The sequence below is a fragment of the Chiloscyllium punctatum genome, chromosome 39 (genome assembly GCF_047496795.1).
Source record: "Chiloscyllium punctatum isolate Juve2018m chromosome 39, sChiPun1.3, whole genome shotgun sequence".
NCBI lineage: Eukaryota > Metazoa > Chordata > Chondrichthyes > Orectolobiformes > Hemiscylliidae > Chiloscyllium > Chiloscyllium punctatum.
The window spans coordinates 9,068,146-9,089,888 of record NC_092777.1 but is presented as its reverse complement, the minus strand read 5'-3'; the positions used below and the strand labels follow the sequence as shown (position 1 = coordinate 9,089,888).

Sequence of the window (21,743 nt, the reverse complement as noted above, 5' to 3'; positions counted from 1 at the left end):
TTGGACCCTTTGTATCTGTCCCCTCTCACCTTAAACTAAGGCCTTTAGTGTAAGACTCCCCTACCTTGGGGTAAAGCTGTGGCTATCTACCTTATTTAGGTCCCTCATGGTTTCACAGACGTCTATAAGGATGCCCTCAGTCTTCTATGCTCCAAAGAAAAAGTCCCAGCTTACTCAGCCTCTCCATATTTCTGAAACCTTCCAGTTCAGGTAGCATCCCCACAAATCTTTTCTACACTCGTTCTAATGGAATAATACCTTTTCTATAGTAGTGTGACTAGAACCGCATGCAGTACTCCAAATGTGGCCTTACCAACATCTGGTATAGAGTCATAGAGTCATAGAGATGTACAGCATGGAAACAGACCCTTTGGTCCAACCCATCCATGCCGACCAGATATCCCAACCCAATCTAGTCCCACCTGCCAGCACCCGGCCCATATCCCTCCAAACCCTTCCTATTCATGTACCCATCCAAATGCCTTTTAAATGTTTCAATTATACCAGCCTCCACCACATCCTCTGGCAGCTCATTCCATACACGTACCACCCTCTGCATGAAAAGGTTGCTCCGTAGGTCTCTTTTATATCTTTCCCCTCTCACCCTAAACCTATGCCCTCTAGTTCTGGACTCCCCAACCCCAGGGAAAAGACTTTATCCATTTACCCTATTCATGCCCCTCATAATTTTGTAAACCTCTATGAGGATAGTGGCAATGTGTTGTCCCGACTCCTATACTGAATGCTCTGACCAATGAAAGCAAGCATGCCGAAAGCCTTCTTCACCACCCTGTCTATCTGTGACTCTACTTTCAAGGAGCTATGAACCTAGATCTGTTTGTTCTATAACATTCCCCAGGACCGCACCATTGACTGTTTAAATCCTGCCCTGGTTTGACCAGCTAAATTGCAACTCCTCGCATTTATCTGAATTAAACTCCGCTGCCATTCCTCAGCCTATTGGCCCAAATGATCAAGATCTCACTGAATTCCCAGCTAAGCTTCTTCACTGTCCACTGTGCCACCAATGTCATCTGCAAACTTACTAACCACAAGTCCTAAATTCTCATCCAAATCATTTATATAAATGACAAATAACAGTGGTCCCAGCACTGATCCATCACTGTGGCACCCCACTGGTTACAGGCCTCCAGTTTGAAAACAACTTCTACCACACCACTGTTTTCTACCTTCAACCTAATTTTGTACCCAATTGGCTAGTTCTCCCTGGATCCTGTGATAACCTTACTCAAAAAACTACCATATGATGCCTTGTCAAAGGCCTTGCTAAAGTCCATATACACAATGTCTACTGTACTGCCCTCATCTATTTTCTTGGTTACCCCTTCAAAAAACTCAATGAAATTTGTGAGACACGATTTCCCATCCACAAAGACATGCTGACTATCCTAATGAGTCCTTGCCTCTGCAGATCCTGCTCCTCAGAATCTCTTTGAACAACTTACCCACCAGAGGCTCACAGCTCTGTAGTTACCAGGCATTTCTTAAATAATGGTACACCATTAGCCACCCTCCAGTCTTCAAGGCACTTCACCCATGGCTAATACAGATACCTCCACTAGCCTGCCACAAAGTCCTGGGATAAACTTCATCAGGTCCTGAGGATTCATTTACCTTCATCCGTTTTAAGACTTCTAAGACCTTTAAGTTGTCCTGATGAGTGCAAAATAAAAAGCTTCAGCAAAGTGTGTCTTTTTCTTAGCAGCATTCAAGTTCTGTACCACAAAATGACTCTTTCGCTCAATGTTCTGATCTTTTCTCTAGCAAACTCACTGGAGAGAAATTCACATCTTTTCCTCACATCAAGCTCTGAACTGACCCCTTATCCGACATGAAAACAATCTTTTTCACTCTTTTATCAGAAAAATCTGAAGTTACTTCATGCTCAAAAATAAAAACTCTCTCAATCTTATGTCAATCAATTAACAGCCACTAAAAGGACTTCAGAATTAGAATTCCTACACCCTTTGGCCCAATATGTCCACTCCAACCCTCCAAAGACTAAACCACCCAGACCCATTCCCCTATCTTATATTTACCCCTGGCTAATAACCTACACTATGGGCAATTTAGCATGGCCAATTCACCTGATCTGCATGTCTTTGGATTGTGGGAGGAAACCCGTGCAGACATGGGGAGAATGTGCAAACTCCACATAGACAGTTGCCCGAGGCTGGAATCAAACCTGGACTCAACGGCCTGAGTTATAGGAAGAGATTGGACAAGCTTGGACTTTTTTCTTTAGAGCATAGGGACTGAGGGGGGATCTTATAGAAGTGTATAAGATCATGAAAGGCATGGATAAGGTGAATGCATTCGGTCTTTTTCTCAGGATTGGAGAATCAAGGACTAGAGAACATCAGTTTAAGGTTAGAGGGCTAAGAATAAAAGGGAACCTGAGGGGTAACTTTTTTACACAGAGGGTGGAATGCATTTGGAATGAGCTGCCAGTGAAAGTGGTTGAGGTGGGTACATTAACAACATTTAAAAAGTAATTGGACAAATACAAGGATAGAAAAGGTTTAGAAGGATATGGACCAAATGTGCACAAATGGGGCTCGCGTATTTGGACATTTTGGCCAGAAAGGACCAGTTTAAGTCAAAGGGCCTGTCTCTGTGCTGGAGGACTCCATGACTCTAAGAGAGATTGGACAGATTGGGTTTGTTTTCACTAGAGCAGAGGAGACTGAGAGGGGATATTTTGAGATATGTAAAATTATGAGGGCCATAGATCAAGTGGAGAGGAAGGAACTCTTCTCTTTGATGGAGGGACCAGTGACTCGGGACCATAGATTTAAGGTAAGGGGCAGGAGGTTTAGAGGAGATGTGAAGGTAATATCTTTCAGCCAGAGGTGGTGGCAACCCACAACATTGAAGAAGTATTTAGATGTGTGGCCACAATGCCAAGGCTATGGGCCGAGTACTGGAAAATGGGATTAGAATGGTTAGGTGATTGTTTCTGACTGGCACAGACTTGATTTGCCAAATGGCCTTTTTCTGTACTGATCTCTGTGCTGTATTGAATGTACTGCCAGAAAATGAGGTTGAGGTAGATTGAATGGAGGCATTTAAGTGGGCATTGGAGGTTATTTCAATAGAAATTGTGTGCATGGATAAAGGAGAGAAGCAGGAATTTGACACTCGATGATTAATACAATGCAGACACAATGGACTCCTGCACCATAACAATTCTGTGCTTCTGTGAACTGACCAAGTTTCTCCTGGCCATTGTAACTTTTGAGTAATTTTTTCAAACAAGACAAAAATGCACTTCAACTCTTTTGTCTATGAATTTCGACACCAGGTGAATATTCCTTGCTGAACCAAAGCCATGAATTAAACCTGCCCCATTATCAACCCCCTCCCCACATCATACATGTCAGTGAAGCTTCTCCATCTCCAGCTTAAATTTCCTAAAATGTCTTTCTAATTGAAATTCAGATTCAAGCCATCACATTTTGCTCATTTTTCCTCTCTCCTCTTCTTGAGTTAATTTTTTTTTCATTTCTTGTCTTTTGCGTTCCAAGTTACTGGAGTTTAATTTTTCTTCCTCCAATATCTCCAAGCTCTGTAATATCTTAGCATCCAGTTTTAAATCTATTTCTAACTTTTCTACCAATACTTTTAAATTCATTTTTAGCAAACCTGAAGGGAGAATTCCTCTCATTTGAGGAAAGCTTCAGCAATATGCATCTCTTTTAGCCTTTCATTGATTAAAGTAAAGGTCACTGTCAAATTGGATTTGTTTAAAGCCTGTGTACTTATCTGAAGATATTGGTTTGAAATCATGCAGGAGCCTTCAATTTATTATGACCCCTTTCATAAACCAATGACATTTTTTAAAACTGTTCAAACTCCCCAGCTAATAGCAGAAGGGATAACATGACTAGATATCACATTTTTCAGACTTGTACTGTAACACCAGACTAAAAGCACTTTGAACTAAATGCTATTTTTACAGGCAGCCTATACTTTAAGCCACAAAATAATATAGTCTACCTCTTTTATTTTAACATAACCGAAAAAATACTTTGCACATACGTATTACAATCTCCTTTACGTAGATATATGTATTAGGGCAGCACGTTGGCTCAGTGGTTAGCACTGCTGCCTCACAGCGCTGGGGACCTGGGTTCAATTCCTACCTGGGGCAACTGTCTGTGTGGAGTTTGCACATTCTCTCTGTGTCTGTGTGGGTTTCCTCTGGGTACTCCGGTTTCCTTCCACAGTCCTAAAGATGTGCGGGTCAGGTAAATTGGCCATGTTAAATTGCCCATAGTGTTAGGTGCATTAGTCAGGGGTAACTGTAGGGGAATGGGAATGAGTCTGGGTGGGTTGCTGTTCAGAGGGTCAGTATGGATTTGTTGGGCCAAAGGGTCTGTTTCCACACTGTAGGGAATCTAGTCCAATCATACAAGTTTTCCTGAGGTCAGTCCGAGCTGATACTTAGGTCACTAAGAGATTGTTTCTAATCTTCCCCTTTCTCAGCCTGAAAACATCAGGTTTTTCACAGTGATGTATTACTGGAAACTTGTTGATTGAACTAAAATCTGAGCAAATTTTAAAGCCTCATTTTAACTCCCCTCAAGTTTGTGTCCATCAGCATTTCTGCAAAATGCAACACAAAGACTTTCAGCTTCTAGTTGCTCTGTCCCTCTCCTTAATCCTGGCAGACTAACTGTTCACAAGTTTTCAAGACTATCTGTCCCTCTTGAACTCCATGTTCATGGCAATATATTCAGAAATGGCAATTGGAACTAAATGAACAGTTTAAAGCACAGACATTTAATACCCAAGATCCTCAATACCTTTTTGGGAATTGGAAATTCAAAGTCCATCAAAGTCCAACATGAAAAGCTTGCACATATTCCCAAGAAAACCTTTCAAGTCAGTCTTTGTCAATCAAACAGGTTTTTGTTGTTGGGCAGATTTCAAAAGAAATCATTTGACTCCATTTTACCTCAATTTAAAAACCTAGTCCCAAAGCATATCTGTCTTATAAACCACAAAATTGTTTATCCAGTTCATTTCTGAGAGAGGCTAATATACCCTGTCATGTAACAAAATCTTTTAATAACAAGGTGGCTAATGAATGTATACAATTCACCACGACCTTGATTCAACAAAAAGCTAGTCTAATTTGAAGACCAGTTTTAACATGGTGAATATAAGGTCTGGGCAGCAGTATGTGCAGCTTCACCGAGACATTACCTTGAACATGCCATAATCCAACTCCTTTCTTAGGAGCAGGAAGACATCATGCAGCCCCTTGAGTCTTTCCCACCATGCAATGATGTTATAGCTGATCTAAAACCACACTCCCTATACTTGCCTCTGTGCATATCCCTTTGTATCATTCAATAAAAAGATCCAGTTTCAAACTGGATTTGCCAATTGCCATTCATAGAGGAGAGTTCCAAATTTCCTTAGTGTTTAGAAGTGGTTCTTGATTTCACTTTTGATGGAGCTGCCTCAGGTATTTTGCTAACTTCTAAGAGAGTGACAGCACTAAAGTTGCAGGTTGGTGCAAGAACTTCCTATTAACTGCTGGATCCATGGGGTTAAAACAAAACAAAAGAAATAAGACCAAGTACCTTCCATTTAAAAGAGTGAGATGACAGTGTTATTTAGATGGTGACGGGGTGCTATTTTGAAGTGGCTGCATAAGTCATACACTCCTGATTGCCACTTGGTGAAGAATAGCACTGAAGCTAATCCTTACATGCTTTCGTAAGCAGTTATTTAACACGATATAAGCACATACCACCTAACCTAAAATACAGTCTGTATCTAGAACATAGAACATAGAAGAATACAGCGCAGTACAGGCCCTTCGGCCCTCGATGTTGCGCCGATCAAAGCCCACCTAACCTACACTAACCCACTATCCTCCATATACCTATTAAATGCCCATAAAGAGGGAGAGTCCACCACTGCTACTGGCAGGGCATTCCATGAACTTACGACTTGCTGAGTGAAGAACCTACCCCTAACATCAGTCCTATATCTACCCCCCCTTAATTTAAAGCTATGCCCCCTTTATATTACAAGGGATGCAAGATTCATTTAAAACTCAGTTAATTAATATATAATTGTCAGTTGGTGGGATCGAGGAGCCTAGCTCCACTTGAGACAAGCTGTACAGGTGAAACCTTCCAGTGGTGAAGGTGTAATGGCACTTTTTAATAACCAAATACTGAAAGCAACTGCTCAACAATTGATTGATCTCATGTCGTGACATTGGAAACATTTATGTAACTGTCAATAATTCATAACATGTCATTATATGGAATTTATCAATCATTGATAGCGTACCAGTTATTTTGGATGCTGGATGGTTCAGGGTGACCAATGGTTCATGCAGGATGGAAGCTCAGCATGCACTGTGGTTGAGAGAAAGATTAATATTTCTCGAAATGTTTTCAAATTGAAATTTGAATAACACTAGTCAATGGTAGTGTGTTCAATATATCCACTATTCTTGCTGCTAGCATTTCCTACTGCTAATCAGTTTCCCCTTTTGTTTTACAGAATAAGGTGGTGGTTGTGGATGGGGTCAAAGTCAAGCTACAGGTCAGTGCTTTGTGACAACAACTGGAATGAAACCAATGTCAATCACAGGGTACACTTTCCACTGAAAAACACCACACATTCTCATCGAATCTAGGAGCAGTTCTGTACAGCTAATCTTTGCTGATTTACCATAAGTAAGATACTACTTGGAGAAATTGTAAATCGACTTTGTTAAACCACCCCCTCTACCTCAGGAAAACTCCACAGCTAATGTAACATTACCAATATCTCCCACAAATACCACATTCCCCCCAGGGAAATGCTGACATCCTCCCCATTGGGGACCCCTGATAAATACTTCACACATCCCTCTGGGACCTCCTGTAATTACTGACTCCGTTCCCCAGGGGAGCACACATAAATACCGACACACTCCCAAGGGACACCCTGGAAATACTGACACTCTCCCTGGGTACAACATGTAAATACTGACATACACCCGCAGGGGACCCCCTATAAATACTGACACAGTACCAGAGAGTCTGAATGGTCTAATGGTATTATTGCTAGGACCGTTAATCCAGAGACCCATATAATGTTCTGGGGACCTGGGATCAAATCCTGCAACAGCAGGTACTGGTAATTGAATTCAATTAAATCGTTTAAAATCTGGAATTAGGAGTCTAATGATGACCATAAATCCATTGTTGATTGTCAGAAAAACCCATCTGGTTCACTAATGGCCTTTAGGGAAGGAAACTGCCATCCTTACCTCATCTGGGCCTGCATGTGACTCTAGACCCACAGCAATGTGGTTGACACTCAACTGCCCTCTGGGCCATTAGGGATGGGCAATAAATGCTGCCTAGCCAGTGATGCCCTCACCCCGTGAATGAATAAAGAAAATACTGACACACGGTTGTCATCAGAACACAATGAATGGTGACAACACAATAGTGTCTATAGTGATTATAATGAGGTCTGCCAGCTTGACCTCATAGAATATGAGTTCAGAATGAGGCTGTTAAATGCCTTTATCTGTCTGATAGACAAAAAGGCTCCATGTCAGAGATACTAATACTGTGGTACTTGACTCTGAATGAGGCAGTACTAACGTCAAGGATTGTCATATTGTGTGCAGTTCTGGTCTCCTTCCTATTGGAAGGACGTTGTGAAACTTAATAGCTTTGGCAAATAGGGTAAAGGAGAATCCAAAGGGATTGGACTCATACATTAAGGACAAAAGAGTACTAGGGAGAGAAGAGGATCCCTTAAAGATCGGCAAGGCTGCCTATGTGTGGAACTGCAAGAGATGGGGCAGATCCTAAACGAGTATTTACATCAGTGTTTACTGTGGAGAAGGATATGGAAGATAGAGAATGTGGGGAAATAAATAGCAATATCTCAAAAAATGTCCATAATACAGGGGATGTGGTACTAGACGTGTTAAAACACATAAAGGTGAATAAATCCCCAAGACCTGTCAAGTGTTACCCTGGAACTTTGTGGAGGCTAAGGAAGTGATTGCTGGATCCCTTGCTGAGATATTTGAATCAATGATAGCCACAGGTGAGGTGCTAGAAGACTGGCTAATATGGTGCCACTATTTAAGAAAGGTGTAAGGTAAAGCCAGAGTACGATAGACTGGTGAGCCTGATATCGGTGGTGGGTACACTGTTGGAGGGAATCCTGAGGGACAGGATTTACATGCATTTGGAAAGACAAGGACTCCATTGCTCCCGATGCGGTCTCCTCTACATTGGGGAGACTGGGCTCCTCCTAGCAGAGTGCTTTAGGGAACATCTCTGGGACACCCACACCCAATCAACCACACCACCCCGTGGCCAACATTTCAACTCCCCCTCCCACTCTGCCGAGGCCATGGAGGTCCTGGGCCTCCTTCACCGTCGCTCCCTCACCACCAGATGCCTGGAGGAAGAACGCCTCATCTTCCGCCTCAGAACACTTCAACCCCAGGACATCAATGTGGACTTCAACAGTTGCCTCATTTCCCCTTCCCCCACCTCACCCTCGTTCTAAACTTCCAGCTCAGCACTGTCCCCATGACTTGTCCGGACTTGTCCAACTTGCCTATCTCCTTTTCCACCTATCCACTCCACCCTCCTCCCTGACCTATCACCTTCATCCCCTCCCCCACTCACGCATTGTACTTTATGCTACTCTCTCCCCACCCTCACCCTCCTCTAGCTTATCTCTCCACGCTTCAGGCTCACTGCCTTTATTCCTGATGAAGGGCTTTTGCCCAAAATGTCGATTTCGCTGCTCCTTGGATGCTGCCTGAACTGCTGTGCTCTTCCAGCGCCACTAATCCAGAATCTAATTAGGGATAGTCAACATGGCTTTGTGCTTAGGAAATCATGTCTCACAAACTTGATTGAGGTTTTGAAGAAGTAACAAAGAGGTTTGTTGAAGGCAGATCTATATGGACTTCAATAAGGTGTTCAACAAGGTTCCTCATGGTAGTCTGGTTAGTAAGGCTAGATCACATGGAATACAGGGAGAACTCGCCATTTGAGCACAGAACTGGCTGAAAGGTAGAAGACAGAGGTTGGTGGTGGAGGGGTGCCTTTCACACTACAGGCCTGTGACTAGTATTTATCTAAATGATTTGGATGTGAACATAGGAGGAATGCTTAATAAATTTGCAGATGACACCAAAATTGCAGTTGTGGTGGACAACGAAGAAGGTTACCTCAGAATACAAAGGGATCTTGATCAGGTGGGCTATTGGACCGAGGAGTGGCAGATTGTGTTTAATTTAGATAAATGTGAGGTGCTATATTTTGGAAAGGTAAATCTGGAGCAGAACTTATACACTTAACAGTAAAGTTCTGCTGAAAAGAAAGAGTCCTTGGAGTGCAGGTTCATAATTCTTTGAAAGTGGAATTGCAGGTAATCAGGATAGTGAAGAAGGCATTTAGTATGCTTGTCTTTATTGGTCAGTGCAGTGAGTAGAGAAGTTGGGAGGTAATGTTGTGGCTGTGCAGGACATTGGTTAGACCACTTTTGGAATACTGCATGCAATTCTGCTCTCCCTGCTATAGGAAAGATGTTGTGAAACTTGAAAGGGTTCAGAAAAGATTTGCAAGAATGATGCCAGGGTTGGAAGGTTTATGGAGGAGGAGAAAGTGAGGACTGCAGATGCTGGAGATCAGAGTCAAGAGTATGTTGCTGGAAAAGCACAGCAGGTCAGGCAGTATCCAAGGATCAGGAGAATCGATGTTCATGCCCGAAATGTCGATTCTCCTGCTCCTCAGATGCTACCTGGCCTGCTGTGCTTTTGGAAGGTTTATGTTATTGGGAAAGGCTGCCGTTGGTGAATGGAAGGATATCAGGGTGGAGATGCACAATAGGCCAGAATTGCAGGAATACAGAAATCTCAGACTAATCATAGAGATAGAAAGGAGGGATTTGAAAATAGCATTTCATATATAAACCACTCAAGCACCTGTGGAATTCATTACCACAGGAAGTAGTTGATGCCAAAACATTGAATGTATTAAATGAGACGGCTAGGTATAGCACTTGGGGTGAATGGGGTCAGAGATTTATGGAGAGAAAGCAGGATTAGGCTGTTGAGTTGGGTATGGGCCAAGAGACTAGTTTGGGTTGGGATACCTGGTTGGCATGGACGAGTTGGACCGAAGGGTCTGTTTCTGTGCTGTACACCTCTATCACTCTATGATCAGCCATGTCTTCTATTTTTCTATGTTTCTAAACTGCTTGATTCGGTTTTATCTGCTTACCAGATATCTGCTTCTCTATTTACAAAACATCCAAATCCTTGAATTAGATTTCAACATGGAACTGATTCCTGTTTATCTGTTATCTTGATATATGATCCACAAAAGAAAACTTCAATTAGATTTCAGACCAGCTGGTTCACCCATGCCTTTTGGGAAGGGGCCTGTCAACCTTTGTCAGTCTGGCTTTGTGTGGTTGACTCAATGTCCTCAGGGCAATAAAAAAATGGCAGCAAAGACTGTCCAGATTCTGAGGATAAATTCATAAAATACATAATTAGACTCCAATTCCATTCACACATGTGTGAGTATGTTTTACACACACATGGTAAAAGGATCCATTTAGACTTAGATGCTGCCAGACCTGCAGCTTGTTTGCAGCACTTTCTGTTTTTATTTTAGATCTCCAACATTCACAGTGCATTGCTTTTATTTGAGGATGTAGATATCACTGTTCGAGTGAGTGGAAGAGGTCATGGGACGCACACTTCCATTACACTGATTCATAACTCTCTGCCTCGGTACATCCTGAATGTATTTTCACCAGGTTCTGTGTTAATCGAGAGTGGAGTGTCGACTAATTGAAATAATGAGGGTCTGTATCTATTTCCAGATCTGGGACACAGCTGGACAGGAGAGGTTTCGCAGTGTCACTCATGCTTACTACAGAGACGCTCAAGGTAGGACTGCATTGTGGTGAATTATCAGCTTGCCGAGTTCACATCTCACACGTTGCTGGCATTGAACCAGGCCCTAGTGTTGCTGTTAAGTTCACATGGTAAACCATTAAGAAGCTGGAAGTGTGATCTGAGGAGAGGGAGAAAGCAGTCATACAATATAGTGACAAACGATGGTGCAGTCAGTCTATTAACACGAGACCCTGTAATGTTTTCTTGCATTAATATGGAAGCAGAAAGTATATCCTCTGGATCCTCTTGGGGGAATGCAAAAATGAGGCCACATTCAAGATCAGATTCTTAGAAGGCACATGGCTAAAAGTAATTGCTTGAACTTATTTACTGGAAATCTCATGTCTAGTTTTATGGTTGTCAGGAGTTAATTTGTTTTGGATATGGAGCCAGTTGAGATAACAACCTACTACAAGGGAGAAGCTCCAACCTCTGTCTTTCTCAAATAATTGTTTTGAGGATCTAGTTTGATAACTGAAACACTAAATCTACTATTCACCTGTAAAACCTCTACAAAGGTTTCTTCTCAATGATTCTGGAGTGAACTTGATCTGCAAAGATCACAGTGAGAAAAGCCTGTATTCAGTGACACCTTTTGGAAATAGATCAGTTTTGATTTTCAAAATTAATCTCCGCAGAAAAAGTTCTAGTTTCTCTTTAATTGGTTTGTGTGCGTGGTAGTATTGAGCAAGATAGATACTTGCACTTCCATATTTCAAACTCTGTTAATTATCCTTCCATCTTTGTCAAATAAATCTTATAATAAATGAATAATATTGTTCCTTATTGAAGAAATCTGGCAGATGGATCTTTTTAATTCTAAACCTAACATGGATAAGTATATGATTGCTCATATTGGGAACTGCATAAAACAATCAAGAAATAGGACATATATAGTTAGTAAGTTTGCAGATGACACCAACATTGGAGGTGTAGTGGACAGTGAAGAAGATTACCTCAGAGTACAATGGGACCTTGATCAGATGGGCCAATGGGCCGTGGAGTGGCAGATGGAGTTTAACTTAGATAAACGTGAAGTGCTGTATTTTGGAAAGGCAAATCAGGGCAGGACTTATATACTTAATGGTAAGGACCAGGGGAGTGTTGTTGAACTAAGAAACCTTGTGGTGCAGGTTCATAGTTCCTTGAAAGTGGAGTCTCAGGTAGGTAGGATAGTGAAGAAGGCATTTGATATGTTTGCATTTATTGGTCAGTGCATTACATATAGGAGTTGGGAGGTCATGTTGCAGCTGTACAGTACATTGGTTAGGCCACTTTTAGAATACTGCATGCAATTCTATTCTCCCTACCATAGGAAGGGTGTTGTGAAACTTGAAAGGGTTCAGAAAAGATTTACAAAGATGTAGTCAAGGTTGGAGGGTTTGTGTTATTGGGAAAGACTGAATAATCTGGGCTATTTTCCCTGGCGCATCCGAGGGGGTAGTGAAGGTAGCGGGAAGCAGGGGTGTGATAGGTCCAGGGTGCTAGTAATATTTCTGTATTCTGCATTTTTTCTATCAGACTGGAAGGTAAACAGTATGGCTTTAATCTGCACTTTGCGCGAGCATGTTCGAGAGAGTATGAGTTCCCAAAATGGAGGCAGATTTGGGATCTGTTTGCTACTGAGATCTGACTCATGATTACTAAGATTCTAGATTAGAGTGGTGCTGGAAAAGCACAGCAATTCAGGCAGCTTCCCAGGAGCAGGACCTCCTGCTCCTCAGATGCTGCCTGAACTGCAGTGGAGTCTGGAGTCATCTGGAGTCATTGTTTTTACCTCACGTCTCACTAAGACCTGAATGGGTTTGGGCTGTGCTGTGTGTGACACTGGCTCGTGGCATTGTTAGTGTGAGAAAGGAATGTGATCTTTTTTCTTTTTCTTTTATTCATTCATGGGAAGGAGCATTGTTGACTAGCCCAGCATTTATTGTCCATTGCTCTTAATTGCCTGGAGGGTTGTGTGGGTCTGTAGTCACAAGAAGATCAGACCAGGTAAAGATGGCAGTTTCCTTTCCAAAAGGATAGGAGTGAACCAGATGGTTTTGCTGACAATTGATTATGATTATTAGATTCTTAATTCCAGATTTTTTTACTTAATTCAAATTCCACCATTAGCTGTGGCAGACTTCAAACCCAGATCCCCAGAACATTATCTGGGTCCCTGGGTTAACATTCCAGCAATAATACACAAGGCCATTCCCTTCCCAATGGTATATAGCAGGGAAGCAATGGCCTAGTGGTTTTACATGCATTACGAAATCATTACTCTAGAAACCCAGGTTAGGTTCTGAGGTCCCAAGGGTTACAATCCCACGGAGACAGATGATGGAATTTGAATCCAATCAAACAGTCAGGCATCAAAAGACTGATGAAGACCATGGGACAATTGTCAATTGTTGGAAGAACCCATCATGTTCACAAGTGTCACTTAGGGAAGGCAACTGCTGCCTGATCTGGTCTATTTATGACTCTAGATTGACAGTGATGTGATTGACTCTGAATTGCTCCTGTGGGAAATTAGCAATGGGCAGGAGAGCCACATACCATGAATGAGTATCCTTGCCAGTGGTAGCAGCAGGAGGATAGATGATGGGAAGGAATGGTTTAAAATGGTTAAAGTAAACTGAGTTATTGACAACAGGGATCAGAAAGGGAGATCCGGACATGTGCTAAGACCATAGGAAGTGGTCTTTGTGCAGAGAGGACCACAGGGCAACAGTAAAATTCCACAGGCTGAAGTCAAGATAAAGGACAACGTACAGCTGACAGCTTGCAAAGCAAGGTAACTGCCTTGTGCTCAACTAGAGATGGAAATTTGGAGCTGGCTAGATTAAATCAAAGCTACTCTAATATTGACTTCTCCCCAGTATCAAACATACTCTGATAATGGATATCGCCCTGTATCAAACAGACTCCGATATCAACTAGGTGAAAGTGAGGACTGCAGATGCTGGAGATTAGAGTCAAGAGTGTGGTGCTGGAAAAGCTCAGCAGGTCAGGCAGCATCCGAGGAACAGGAAAATCAACATTTCGGGCAATAGCCCTTCATCAGGAATGAGGCTGGGAGCCTCGGGTAGAGAGATAAATGGGAAGGGGTGGGGCTGGGGAGAAAGTAGCTGAGAGTGCAATATGTGGATAGAGGTGGGGGTAAAGTTCGGACGCAGGTCCTGGGCCTCCTCCATCGCCACTCCCTTACCAGCTGACGCCTGGAGGAAGAACCATCTTCCACCTCAGGACCTCCTGTTTCTTGGATGCTGCCTGACCTGCTGTGCTTTTCCAGCACCACACTCTAGACTCTGATATTGACGTATCACCCAGTAACACACCCACTCATTTCGGATAAAGTCTGATATCGCCTGGTGTCAAAAACATGCTCTGATATTGAATATTGCCCGATATCTCACATACTCTGATATCGGATATCACCCAGTATCGCACACACTTTGATATGGGATATCACCCACTATCAAGCACATTCTGATATCAGATATTGCCTGGTATCAAACACACTCTGAAATTGGATACTGCCTGATATCTCACACGCTCTGATATCAGATATCAGAACCAATGTGATACTGAGCAATATCTCACATCAACCAGTCTCTCTCACACTCTGATATCGGATATCGACCAATATCTCACACACTCTGATATTGGATTTTGCCCGGTCTCAAATACACTCTGATATCAAATATCACCCAGTCTCGAATGCACTCTGATCTTGCTTATCATCCAGTAACACACTCTGACATTGGATATCTCCCAGTATCTCACATACTCTGATATCAGATATTGCCTAGTGTCACCCATACTCTGATATCAGCATATCGCCAGGCATCAAACATGCTCTGATATTAGATAGCACCCGGTAACACACACACACTCTGATATTCAATATTGCCCAAAATCACAGACTCTCTGATATTAGATATTGCCCAGTAACACACGGACTCTACTATCAGATACTGCCCGGTGTCACACACACTCTTACATCGGATATCGCCTCGGTAACAAACACATGCTGATGTCGGGTATCGCCCGTAACAAACACATGCTGATAACAGATTTCACCCGTTATCAAACATACACTCTGATATGAAACACACTCAAAATCAAACAGACTCTGATATCAGAAATCGCCCGGTATTACATACATTTTGAATTTGGATATTGCCTGGTTTCTCACACTCTGATATCAGATATAGCCCAGTATCTCACACACTGTGATATCAGCTATCTCCCAGTATCAGACACACTCTGATATCAAATATCACATAGTATCAAACTCACCCTGATGTCTGATATCACTAGATGTCACTAACACTCTGATATCAGACATCACCCTGGTAACAAAACACTAATATTGGATATCGCCCATTACCAAATATACTCTGATATCGGATATAGCCCAGTATCTCACACACTGGCCAGTATCTCAGATACCTCCTGGTATCTGATACACTCCGATATCGGGTATCGCACAGTATCAAATGCACTCTGAAATTGGATATTGCCAGGTGTCACAAACACTCTGAAATCGGATATCATTTGGTATCGAACACATTCTGATATTGGATGTATCCCAGTGTCACACATATTTTGATGTGGGATATCACCCAGCATCACTCACATTCTGATATCAGATATCGCCTGGTATCTCACACACTCTGATATCAGATATTACCTAGTATCACAAACATTCTAATATGGGATATTGCCCGGTATCTCTCTCACTCTGATATTGGATATCAACCGGTAACTCATACACTGTGAGATCTGATATTGCCTGATACACTGATATCAGATGTCGCTCAATATTGAACAAACTCTGACATTGGATATCCCCAGTAACTCTCACATTTTCACACACATTCTGACATGGGATAATATGGTAAGAAATGCACTCTGATATCAGATATTGCCCAGGTAGCAAAGACACTGATATTGTATATCACCCAGTATCCAAACACACTCTGTTTTCGAATATTGCCCAGTATCGAACATACTCTGGTAACGCGCACATTCTGATATCGGATATCACTTAATACCAATCACACTCTGATACCTGATATCACCCGGTATCAAACATACTCTGATGTCGGATATACCCAGAAATGCACAAACTCTGATATTGCATGTTGATGGTATCACATCTACTCTGATAGAGACATAGAGTCGTGGAGATGTACAGCATGGAAACAGACCCTTTGGTCCAACCCGTCCATGCTGACCAGATATCCCAACCCAATCTAGTCCCACCTGCCAGCACCCGGCCCATATCCCTCCAAACCCTTCCTCTTCATATACTCATCCAAATGCCTCTGAAATGTTGCAATTGTACCAGCCTCCACCACATCCTCTGACAGCTCATTCCATACACATACCACCCTCTTGCGTGAAAATGTTGCCCCCCCCCAGGAAAAAGACTTTGTCTATTTATCCTCTCCATGCCCCTCATAATTTTGTAAACCTCTCTAAGGTCACCCCTCAGCCTCTGATGCTCCAGGGAAAACAGCCCCAGCCTGTTCAGTCTCTCCCTATAGCTCAAACCCTCCAAACTTGGCAACATCCTTGTAAATCTTTTCTGAACCCTTTCAAGTTTCACAACATCTTTGCAAATAGGAAGGAGACCAGAACTGCATGCAATATTCCAACACTGGCCTAACCAATGTCCTGTACAGCCGCAACATGACCTCCCAACTCCTGTACTCAATACTCTGACCAATAAAGGAAAGCATACCAAACGCCTTCTTCACTATCCTATCTACCTGCGACTCCACTTTCAAGGAGCTGTGAACCTGAAATCCAAGGTCTCTTTGTTCAGCAACACTGTCTAGAAACTTATCATTAAGTGTATAAGTCCTGCTAAGATTTGCTTTCCCAAAATGCAGCATCTCGCATTTATCTGAATTAAACTCCATCTGCCACTTCTTAGCCCATTGGCCCATCTGGTCCATATCCTGTTGTAATCTGAGGTGACCTTCTTCGCTGTCCACGACACCTCCAATTTTGGTGTCATCTGCAAACATGCTAACTATACCACTTATGCTTGCATCCAAATCATTTATATAAATGCAAGGTTTGTGAAGGTTTGTATAAATGAGGAAAAGTAGAGGACCCAGCACCGATCCTTGTGGTACTCCACTCGTCACAGGCCTCCATTCTGAAAAACAACCCTCCACCACCACCTTCTGTCTTCTACCTTTGAGCCAGTTCTGTATCCAAATGGCTAGTTCTCCCTGTATTCTGTGAGATCTAACCTTGCTAACCAGCCTCCCATGGGGAATCTTGTCGAACGCCTTACTGAAGTCCATATAGATCACATCTACCGCTCTGCCCTCATCAAACATCTTTGTTACTTCTTCAAAAAACTCCATCAAGTTCGTGAGACATGATTTCCCATGCACAAAGCCATGTTGACTATCCCTAATCAGACATTGCCTTTCCAAATACATGTACATCCTGTCCTTCAGGATTTCCTCCAAGAACTTGCCCACCACCGAGGTCAGGCTCACCAGTCTATAGTTCCCTGGCTTGTCCTTACCACCCTTCTTAAACAGTAGCACCACATTAGGCAACCTCCAGTCTTCTGGCACCTCACCTGTGACTATTGATGATACAAATATCTCAGCAAGAGGCCCATCAATCAATTCCCAGCTTCCCACAGAATTCTTGGGTACACCTGATCAGGTCCTGGGGATTTATCCCCCTTTAACCGTTTCAAGACGTCAACACTTCCTCCTCTGTAATATGGATATTTTTCAACATGTCACCGTCTATTTCCCTACATTCTATATCTTCCATGTCCTTTTCCACAGTAAGTACTGATGCAAAATATTCATTTAGTATCTCCCCCATTTTCTGTGGCTCCACACAAGGGCCGTCTTGCTGATCTTTGAGGGGCCTATTCTCTCCCTAGTTACCCTTTTGTCCTTAATGTATTTGTAAAAACCCTTTGGATTCCCCTTAATTCTATTTGCCAAAGCTATCTCATGTCCCCTTTTTGCCCTCCTGATTTCCCTCTTAAGTATACTCCTACTTCCTTTATAGTCTTCTAAGGATTCACTCGATCTATGCTGTCTATACCTCACATATGCTTCCTTCTTTTTCTTTACCAAACCCTCAATTTCTTAAGTCATCCAGCATTTCCTATATCTACCAGCCTTTCCTTTCACCCTGACAGGAATATACTTTCTCTAGATTCTTGTTATCTCATGTTATCTCTTGTTATCTCATTCCCATTTTCCAGCTGTTCCTTTACCTGCGAACATCTGTCCCCAATCAGCTTTTGAAAGTTCTTGCCTAATACCATCAAAATTGGCCAATCTCCAATTTAGAACTTCAACTTTTAGATCTGTTCCATCCTTTTCCATCACTATTTTAAATCTAATAGAATTATGGTCGCTGGCCGCACTGACACCTCAGTCACCAGCCCTGCCTTATTTCCCAAGAGTAGGTCAAGTTTTGCACCTTCTCTAGTAGGTACATCCACATACTGAATCAGAAAATTTTCTTGTACACACTTAACAGATTCTTCTCCATCTAAACCTTTAACACTATGGCAGTCCCAGTCGATGTTTGGAAAGTTAAAATCCCCTACTATAACCACCTTATTATTCTTACAGATAGCTGAGATCTCCTTACAAGTTTGTTTCTTAATTTCCCTCTGACTATTAGGGAGTCTATAATACAATCCCAATAAGGTGATCATCCCTTTCTTATTTCTCAGTTCCACCCAGATAACTTCCCTGGATGTTTTTCTGGGAATATCCTCCCTCAGTACAGCTGTACTGCTATCCCTTATCAAAAACAGTATCCCTCTCTTCTCTTGCCTCCCATTCTATCATTCCTGTATCATTTGTATCCTGGAACATTAAGCTGCCAGTCCTGTCCATCCCTGAGCCATGCTTCTGTAATGGCTATAATATCCCAGTCCCATGTTCCTAACCATGCTCTGAGATCATCTGCCTTCCCTGTTAGGCCACTTGCATTGAAGTAAATGCAGTTTAATTTATTAGTCCTACCTTGTCCCTGCCTGCCCTGACTGTTTGACTCGCTTCTGTTCTCAACTGTACCTGTCTCAGATTGAAGTCTTTCCTCACTATCTTCCTGGGTCCCACCCCCCACCTTACTAGTTTAAATCCTCCTGAGCAACTCTAGCAAATCTCCCTGCCAGTATATTAGTCCCCTTCCAATTTAGGTGCAATCCATCCTTCTACCCCAAAAGATTTCCAATGACCAAAAAATGTGAATCCTTCTCCCATATGCCAGCTCCTCAGCCATGCATTTATCTGCTCTATTCTCCTATTCCTGCCCTCACTAGCTCGTAGCACTGGGAGTAATCCAGATATTACGACTCTTGGGGACCTCCTTTTTAAATTCCTGCCTAACTCGCTGTAATCTTCCTTCAGAATCTCAACTTTTTCCCTTCCTATGTCATTGGTTCCAATGTGTACATGACCTCTTGCTGGCCCCTCTCCCCCTTGAGAACATTCTGCACCCTCTCTGAGACATCCTTGATCCTGGCACCAGGGAAGCAACACACCATTCTGATTATTTTGCTGCTGGTCGCAGAAACGTCTGTCTGTACCTCGGACTAGAGAATCCCCGAACACAATTGATCGATTGGAACGCAACGTATCCCTCATTGCATTAGAGCCGGTCTCAATACCAGAAACTTGGTTGTTCATGCTACGTTCCCCTGAGAATCCATCATCCCCTACATTTTCTAAAACAGCATAGTTGTTTGAAATGGGGATAGCCACAGTAAACTCCTGCACTACCTGCCTACCTCTCTTACCTTTCCTGGAGTTAATCCATCTATGTGACTGTATCTGAGACTTTCCCCCCTTCCTCTAGCTGCCATCCATCACATACCATTGCTGTTGCAAATTCCTCATTGCCTCTAACTAGCTCTCTAACCAATGCATTCGATCTGATAGGATTCGCAACCAACAGCATTTATTGCAGATATAATCCGCAGTAACCCATAAACTCTCCTTAAACTCCTAAATCTGACAAGAAGCACATATCACTCTACTAAAGGCCATTTTTGCTCCTTCACAATCTACAGACCTAGAAAATAACACCGTCTTATTCCTCTACAAAACACTGCCCCAGGTTAAATTAATAGTTATGGCTTATATTTTAAGTTTAATCAAGAGACAGATCTCAAAAAACATATAATCAAGAAAGAACCCACTCTACTCACTACTGCAGACTTTCTCTAGGCCACACTTAAAACAATTCACTTGTTGTTTCTGTGTTGTGAGTTCGCCCAAACAGGTTCCTCCAAGATCAGTCGTGAATTTCACTGTTTGTTAATTTTCCCAGATGCACGCCAATGTCGATCCATGAATTCAAACAGCAAAGGCAGTAACTGTGCAGATTCACTCTGGTGTCAGTTTCTTTCTCTCTCTCTCTCTCTCCTGCAATGACCTCACCATGTGCTTCCTTTGTCTGTTGTTCTTCCTTTTAAAACTGCTGTTGTTTTGACTTTTTTTTCCAAAGTTCCAAAACAATGCAACAGCACGGGTAACACGGTGGCACAGTGGTTAGCACTGCTGCCTCACAGCGCCAGAAACCCAGGTTCAATTCCCGCCTCAGGCGACTGACTGTGTGGAGTTTGCATGTTCTCCCCGTGTCTGCGTGGGTTTCCTCCGGGTGCTCCGGTTTCCTCCCACAGTCCAAAGATGTGCAGGTCAGGTGAATTGGCCATGCTAAATTGCCCGTAGTGTTAGGTAAGGGGTAAATGTAGTGGTATGGGTGGGTTGCGCTTCGGCGGGTCAGTGTGAACCTGTTGGGCCGAAGGGCCTGTTTCCACACTGTAAGTAATCTAATCAAAAAATAGTCCCCATGTCTGCGTGGGTTTCTCCGCATGCTCCCGTTTCCTCCCACAATCCAAAGATGTGCAGGTCAGGTGAATTGGCCATGCTAAATTGCCCGTAGTGTTAGGTGAAGGGGTAAATGTAGGGGAATTGGTCTTGGTGGGTTGCGCTTTAGCGGGTCGGTGTGGACTTGTTGGGCCGAAGGGCCTGTTTCCACACTGTAAGTAATCAAAACAGTTATTGCTGTTCCTGGAATTCAAGGAAATTACCTCAAAAGCGGAGCAGCTGTTTCAGCCAGAAACTTTTCCCATCCTCCATCTTGGATTACCCAGAATCCTTTGTAACGGATATCACCAGTATCTCACACCCACTCTGATATCAATATTGACTGGTATCACACATTCTGATATTGCATATCACCCGGCATCACACACACTCTCTGATATCAGATTTTCCCCAGTATCAAACACACTCTGTTATCAGATATCGCCAGTTAATAAACACTCTGATATCAGTATTGACTGGTATCACACATACTCTGTTATAGGATTTTGTCAAGTATCTCACACACTCTGATATTGGATATTACCTGGTATCACAATCATTTTGATTGCGGATAGCGCCAAGTAACAAACAACCTCTGATATCGGATATCACATGGTATCGCACATACTCTGATATCAGATATCACCCAGTATCAAACACAGTCTGATATTGGATATTGCCCAGTAACAAAAACGGCCTGACATCAGATATCAATCGGTATCTCACACACTCTGATACATAGAACAAAGAACATAGAACAGTACAGCACCAGTACAGGCCCTTCGGCCCCTGATGTTGTACCAACCTTTTATTCTACTCTAAGATCAAACTTACCTGCATACCCTTCATTTTATTATCATCCATATGCCAATCCAAGAGTCGCT

At 42.7% G+C, this 21,743-nt stretch overlaps 1 protein-coding gene across 2 annotated transcripts in view; it reads left to right on the top strand.

Annotated features, from left to right (window-relative positions):
• LOC140463803 (ras-related protein Rab-37-like) overlaps window positions 1-21,743 on the top strand; it is a 139,349-nt gene that overhangs the window by 82,154 nt on the left and 35,452 nt on the right. For both annotated transcript variants that reach the window (XM_072558136.1, XM_072558135.1), the window contains 2 exons: window positions 6,553-6,594; window positions 10,912-10,978. In XM_072558136.1, coding sequence (XP_072414237.1) covers window positions 6,553-6,594; window positions 10,912-10,978 — 109 coding nt within the window. The remainder of the gene's footprint in view (window positions 1-6,552; window positions 6,595-10,911; window positions 10,979-21,743) is intronic.